Source organism: Vitis vinifera, chromosome 12 (assembly GCF_030704535.1).
Source record: "Vitis vinifera cultivar Pinot Noir 40024 chromosome 12, ASM3070453v1".
Classification (NCBI taxonomy): Eukaryota; Viridiplantae; Streptophyta; class Magnoliopsida; order Vitales; family Vitaceae; genus Vitis; species Vitis vinifera.
Genome location: NC_081816.1, coordinates 23,758,593 through 23,765,258, shown reverse-complemented (window position 1 = coordinate 23,765,258; position 6,666 = coordinate 23,758,593). Strand labels below are relative to the sequence as shown.

The window sequence follows — 6,666 nt, the reverse complement described above, 5'->3', positions numbered from 1 at the left end:
ATTTAAATATAATAATGAAAATTGTTATTATATTTAAATTTTAATATATATATATATATATATATATATATATATATATATTAGAATTAAGGATGAAATTATCGGTAATTACAGAAATATTGGTACTTCCATTTTACGGATGTATCGAAAATATCAGATGATATTTTTTCACAAATATCGATGGAACGAAAATTATTTAAAATTCATAGGAATGTTTGAAAAAACTCAAAAAAAAAAAAAGAAGATAAAATAAACAAGAATACATATTTTAAAGTTATTTTGTAAGTATAATTGATATAGATATGATAAAAAAGAAAAACATCGGTACATTGAGATATATCGGTAGATTCGATATTTGAATTTTAAGAATTATAAATATGAATTTTGAAAGTGTATAAAGTTAAAATTGAATTAAGAAATATCTAATTTATTGAATAAAAACAATTTATATATAAATATAATACATATCACATTGCAATAGTCTTTGATATTAAAACGAAGATCAATGTGGTTTCATCATATTTTTAAATAAAGGGAACTCATCTTGTTGAAGATAATGTTTATTTAAAATTTTTAAAAAATACTTTTATTAAAACAGGTTTTATTACATTTTAAATGAAAAATTAAATTAATTTATATAAAATATTTTATTTGATATTTAATTTCTAAAATTTTATTAAAAATATGTGATACCAATTTTTTTATTAATATTAATTTATTTAAATAATTAAAATTATTAATAATTTATTATATTAAATTAATTTTAATTTAATTTAAATGGTAGTGATTTAATCAATATAAAGATGGATAATTAATAATTATTTATATAGAGAGAGGAAAATTGTTATCATAATTTGTTTTTTTTTTTTCTCTCCATAGCTAAAAATCAAAAGGCCACCCATTTCTCTCACTCGGGCATCAAGAAGCCCTTTCTGAAGTTGCCCTCCAGACGAGAGAATCCCTAGAAAGGCCCTGTTTTCCTCTGCCACTCTCAATCCTCGCTGGTACTAATCTAATCATGTTATTATTTTATTTTTTTGCAACCCCCGATTGATTCCCAAGAAAATCCATCCCCCATTTGATTTCCGGGAAAATTCATCCTCGTTTGATTTCCGAGAAAATCCATGCAAAACTCCCAAGGAAAACCAAAAAAATTGCTTTTTTTTTTTTTGGCTCCCTGTGTTGTCTGGATCTGTTCTAGGGTCTCTTTGCTTTTGTGCCATTGGATTTAAATTTCACGAACCCTAAATCCACGATTTTTGAGCCAGGCTGAAAAACACAACCTTTGCCCCAGAAACCGATCGATCCAATGGCATCGAGGGCTCTGCAAATAGCAGCCAGAAACCTAAGCCGAAACCCTAGCTTCATCCACCGCGTCTTCTCGTCTTCCTCAGCCTCCAATGATGCCGACAACAACAACTTTAAGCTACCCTCACTACCATCCCCTATTTCCTTTCAAGAATTCAAAGTCTCTTTCGACGCTATTCGGGAGAGCTTGAAGCAGCGGGAGAGGAGCTTGAAGCAGCGGGAGTCTTCATCCTCGACTGGGGGCGGCCAGACCATGGAGATGCCCTCTTTCGACGCTTGGTGGAAGAGATTGAATCAGCCGCAGTCTGAAAATGAGAAGGCCAAGAAGTTCTCCAGTGAGTCTTAGCTTAAGTGATTGCTTCTTACTTGTTAGTTTTTCCTATGTTTTCCTCACTTGAACTACTACTAGCTATCATATGAATTATTAAGTGGACAGGAGTCTGAATGGTCTTTATCTTAGTACTGCAGCATGAGTTCCCTTTAGAGCAGTATCTAAGTTATGAAAATATTAGTTTGTTGTGGTTTCCTTGATGTTTTGACTTTTTTGATTCTACCATGTGTGAAATTTTTTTATCAGTGTTGATTTCCAAATAGATGGCAGGAGTATCATAAGTGTAATTGGTGCTCTTTTCATTTTTGGAGATAACCTGTTGGTGGGGTTTTAAGCATCTTGTGTGTTTGAATGAATCCTTGTTCTTAGCGGGTTTCACAATATTTATGGAAGTGTTGAGTTGAAGTGCTTTCTTCAGCTTGGGCTTGGATATATCACATTGATATTTTTAGGATTTAAAGCATATCAGCTTTCAAGTTGAAGTTCTAGTCCCAAGGCATTTTAACTTATTTGTTGTAAACATTTTAAAACCTACTTTCATATATAGGTGCAAATTTATGAATAGGAACTAACAAGTTTGATCAAATTTACTTTGTATCCTTAAAGACTAAAGCTACCAATCATTTGGGTGAATGATTTTTTATCTCTACTAAGCCACCTACTTCTCTCACTCGGGCATCAAGAAGCCATTTTTTGAAGTTGCCCTCCAGATGAGAGAATCCCTAAAAGGCCCTATTTTCCTCTGCCTCTCTCAATCCTCGCAGGTACTAATCTAATCATGTTATTATTTTTTATTTTTTTGCAACCCCCGTTTGATTCCCAAGAAAATCTATACCCCATTCGATTTCCGGGAAAATTCATCCTGGTTTGATTTTCGAGAAAATCCATGCAAAACCCCAAAGGAAAACAAAAAAAATTGTTTTTTTTTTTTTTTTTTTGGCTCCTTGTGTTTTCTAGATCTGGTCTAGGGGTCGCTTTGCTTTTGTGCCATTGGATTTAAATTTTATGGACCCTAAATCCACGATTTTTGAGCTAGGCTGAAAAACACAACCTTTGCCTGCAAATCATGATCAGATTACCAAATAACATCTTATGTTTTACATTTGCGATCTCGAAGCCCTTGAGTCCTGGGAGGTCATTGATTTGGATGAGAGCATGAGCAGATTGATTTAGCTTCCCAACCACTACTTTCACTATCAAGTTGACATAATTATGTGGTTTACTATTATATGTTAGTCATTTTTATTTTAGATAATATTCAAATAGCATAGACAATGTTATTTGCGAGTATGGTGTGCATTGATAAAACAAATGTTTTGTTATTACTTATTTTCTATAGGTTATTGTATTTTTACATTATTAAATTCTTCATTTTGTATAATATCATCTTATATTTGAAAATGTTGAATATCATATAGGTTTATAAATGTTTCAATAGGATTATCTAAAAGTTTAAAAATTAATAATAATATTATATTTAGGGAGGAAATTATTTCATCCTCTAATTAGTATAAACAAGAAATTTGTTTCATTATTTCATATCCTAATATGAATAAAAACATTTAGAGATAAACCTATTTCATTGCCTAAACATGATTAGTTTTAAAGATAAAATAATGTTGTCTCCAATTGTAATGAAAACATTTAGACAAGATTTATTTGTTATTGAAACTATGTGTCAATATTTTGAAACGAAAACATTTCCTCCCTAAATGTAAGTGGAAATATTTTGAGATAAAATTAGTTTGTTGCAGAAACTCTGTATTAACATGATGAAGATGAAAATATTTCATCTCCTAATGTATAAAGTAACACTTAGAGATGAAGTTATTTCGTTGTCTAATGAAATCTTATGTCACTAAATGGTATATTAGATATTTGAAAATTTAATTTCTAACAAAACATCTTACTTTACGCCGCAAAAAACTCTTGTTGCCAAATAGTTTTGGCCATGAGATTTCATTTCATCATAGATACGTTTTCCTAACAAAATGTAATTATTCGTCTCAAAAACTATAGGGTGACACGGTTGTGGAGACAATTGTCTAGACGAAATTTTTTGTCAAGAAAGCCTTTTGGCCACAAAAGAAATATTGTGAGAGACAAAGAATTTTATCCTGATCATGTAATTTGTTGTAGATATATGTAAATATGTGTATAATTTGTGTATGTTCATTTATATCTGCCAAAAATCCTCGTGATAGGACCACATGAAGTCTTTTTCTCTTAGACATTGGACCACATGGCATGCATTAGAATATATATATATTTTAAAAATTTTCTTTATTTATAAATGCTTAAAATTTGAAATTCTCTTATATATATATATTTTCTAATTTGATTTTGACCATTTTTCTAGTTCATAGATTCAAGTACAAGTTTAATCAAGCATCTTTTTTATTTATTTGTAGTTGTTGAAGAAAAGAAACAATCTTTTGAGATTTGTCATAACCAATCTAAGATGAGAGATGATAGTTATGATGAAAAGAGTCTCAAGGTTACAAGTAAGAAACAAAGGTCATCTAAAAGCTTGAAAGTGAAGTGTGGCACTATCTAGATCCTCTTGGTGAGAGACCTGGGTTGTTTTCATTGCCATTGTTGAGAAGTTGGAGTGAAATTAATGCAGGTGCTTCAAAATATAAGGTTTGGAAGGTAGGACAAAGTGAAGAACATGCTAATAGGTGATTAATTTATTGTAAGTTTACATTAATAATGATACAATGAAGAAGGGACTAATTAGTATTTTTTAGCTAACTATAAGGACCAATTGATAATTCAGTTAATTTGAGGGAGTACTTAAAAAGTTGGACTAAGTAGTTAATCAATCAGTTCTTAACTAGTAAAAGGACTTATTGGTTGTCAACTCTATACATATGAATATCATGGGTTTAGGATGCACAATAAGAATCTGTTTGAGACAAGATTAGCAAACCCGAATGAAGGTTAATATTAGTCCTTTAGTGTGGAAAATTTTGGCTCCAAACTAGTTTAGCTTTAGCTTTAGCTTTTCCCCTTCAATTTCTCCCCCTTAGACAGTCAGTTCCTGCTCCTTTGAACAAGACTAGAATTGCTTTAGGTCATTTCACATGGGCATAATTTAGTGAAGGTATATGAACACTTGCATTGAACTTTGATTGTAAGACATTTTTCCATGAAATTTGCTTCCATACTAAGCATTGGTTATGATGCCAATATACTAGACAATTGATTCTTGCATTTTTTTTTTCCTAGAGATCAATTTTTAATGTTTATAAGATGAAATCATTCTCGGCATAATTTGGGTTTTAATGTTTCTTGTGCTAGATGAATTCATTCTCTACATAAAATGGTACATGTAAATTGATTGATATTTGTTGTCTATTCTTCCATCATCCAAACTATATATTTATTGTCTCTAATTGAAAATTGAAAATTAATCATTAATGTTGGTTGGTTTTTTGTACAGGAATGAGTCAAAATGTTGAGATTAGTAAGGCAAATTGGACTGACCCCATCCAAAGAAAACACTTTATTGATCTTTGTCTTCAAGAGGCAAACAAAGGCTTTAGATCAAGTGGAGGTTTAAAGTCTAGTGCTTGGCCTCGAATTGCTGAAGAGTTGGAGAAGTTACTTGGAAAACGTTTTACTTCAAAACAACTTAAGAATGAGTGGGATTACATGAAAAGACAATATCTCATTTGGAGTAAAATGATGACTATGACAGGACATGGTTACAACTCTGTAACCAAAACTTTTGATTGGCCAGCTGAAAAATGGGAAGAATATCTACAGGTAGTTATTTTATGGATTTGAGTGAATTTTAAAATTAATTGTCTTATATATGTATGCATGACTAATTTGTTGTTTATCTTGTAAAATAGAAATATCCAGAAGCTAAACAATTCCGTTTTAAACCATTAGCAAATATGGAAGAATTAGAGGCATTGTTTGGAGGAGTGTTAGCTACTGGGTCTAAAAATTGGAGCTCTGGAGGAGTGATAGCTTCTGGGGCTGAGGAATCATCAACACATTCTACATCTATGCCTAGCGAAACTTCAATTAGTTTAGAAGAAGATGAGAATTTGCCAAGAAATACGAATGATGAAGCAGAAGGTTCTAAGAAAAAACAAAAGAAAGGAAAGAAAGAGCAAAATCAAGAAGAAATGAATAGAATAATAAATGTGTTGGAGAATTTTGAAGGACCCTCAGTCAAAGAATGCATGAAGATTTTGAAGAAGCTCTTGACTTATGAGGATCCATTATACTATGTAGCAATTAATGGATTTTGCAAGAAGAAAGAGTATAGAGAGGTGTGGGTGGAGATGGAAAGTGATGAAGAGCGAATGGGATGGATTCAAAGCTTGCGAAAATAACGTTTTAAATATTTGTTTTAGATTTATGGAATACATTAGGTATATGACTTATATGATGATTTAAATTTAGTACATTTGATTTGTTTGTTTTGAATATTTGATGCATTTAAATTTTTCCAATTATAAGACTTTCTCTCTACATTTTATGGATATTTGTTACTCATACATTGTTATAACTATTTGATTATATTGCTATGCATTTATTTCATAACTATTGTTTTTTTATAATAGATATTCTTATCAGTCAAATAGTTCAAGTTCATCATCATCAAGTGAAGATGAAGATACAAAGTTAGAAGTGACAAGAGTTTTAAAAAAAAGATTGGTTGTATTGTTGCTCCAATTATTAAGTGACTCATCCATTAATAAGGAACAAGTCTCTACATCATCATTTACAGGTTCACTTTTCATTCAAGAGCTTTTAGATGGTTCATCTAGCACATGTTATGAACTAATGCGGATGGAAAAACATGAATTTATTTCTCTATGTCACATATTTCGAGAAAAAGGATGGCTTGTTGATAGTAAACATTTGAATGTTGAAGAGAAAATGACCATGTTTATTATGACTATTAGTCATAATATTCAAAATCAATTGATTAAGAATAGATTCCAACACTCAAATCAAACAATTCACAAATACTTCCATGAGGTTTTAGTGACTATGGTGAATTT

At 30.7% G+C, this 6,666-nt stretch overlaps 1 protein-coding gene across 1 annotated transcript; it reads left to right on the top strand.

Moving 5' to 3' along the window:
* Window positions 1–853: 853 nt before the first annotated feature.
* Window positions 854–6,154, top strand: LOC100255817 (L10-interacting MYB domain-containing protein). Its single transcript, XM_002267666.5, has 4 exons — window positions 854–1,004; window positions 1,269–1,643; window positions 5,085–5,410; window positions 5,500–6,154. The coding sequence occupies exons 2-4, from the start codon at window positions 1,310–1,312 to the stop codon at window positions 5,989–5,991; spliced, it is 1,152 nt and encodes a 383-aa protein (XP_002267702.3). The 5' UTR covers window positions 854–1,004; window positions 1,269–1,309; the 3' UTR covers window positions 5,992–6,154.
* Window positions 6,155–6,666: the final 512 nt, after the last annotated feature.

Bases quoted from the DNA above. Each gene is read 5' to 3' on its own strand.
- LOC100255817 (XM_002267666.5), top strand. From the start codon at position 1,310: ATGGCATCGAGGGCTCTGCAAATAGCAGCCAGAAACCTAAGCCGAAAC. The intron at 1,644-5,084 runs GTGAGTCTTAGC...TTTTTTGTACAG, and splicing joins GAAGGCCAAGAAGTTCTCCA to GAATGAGTCAAAATGTTGAG. The intron at 5,411-5,499 runs GTAGTTATTTTA...CTTGTAAAATAG, and splicing joins AATGGGAAGAATATCTACAG to AAATATCCAGAAGCTAAACA.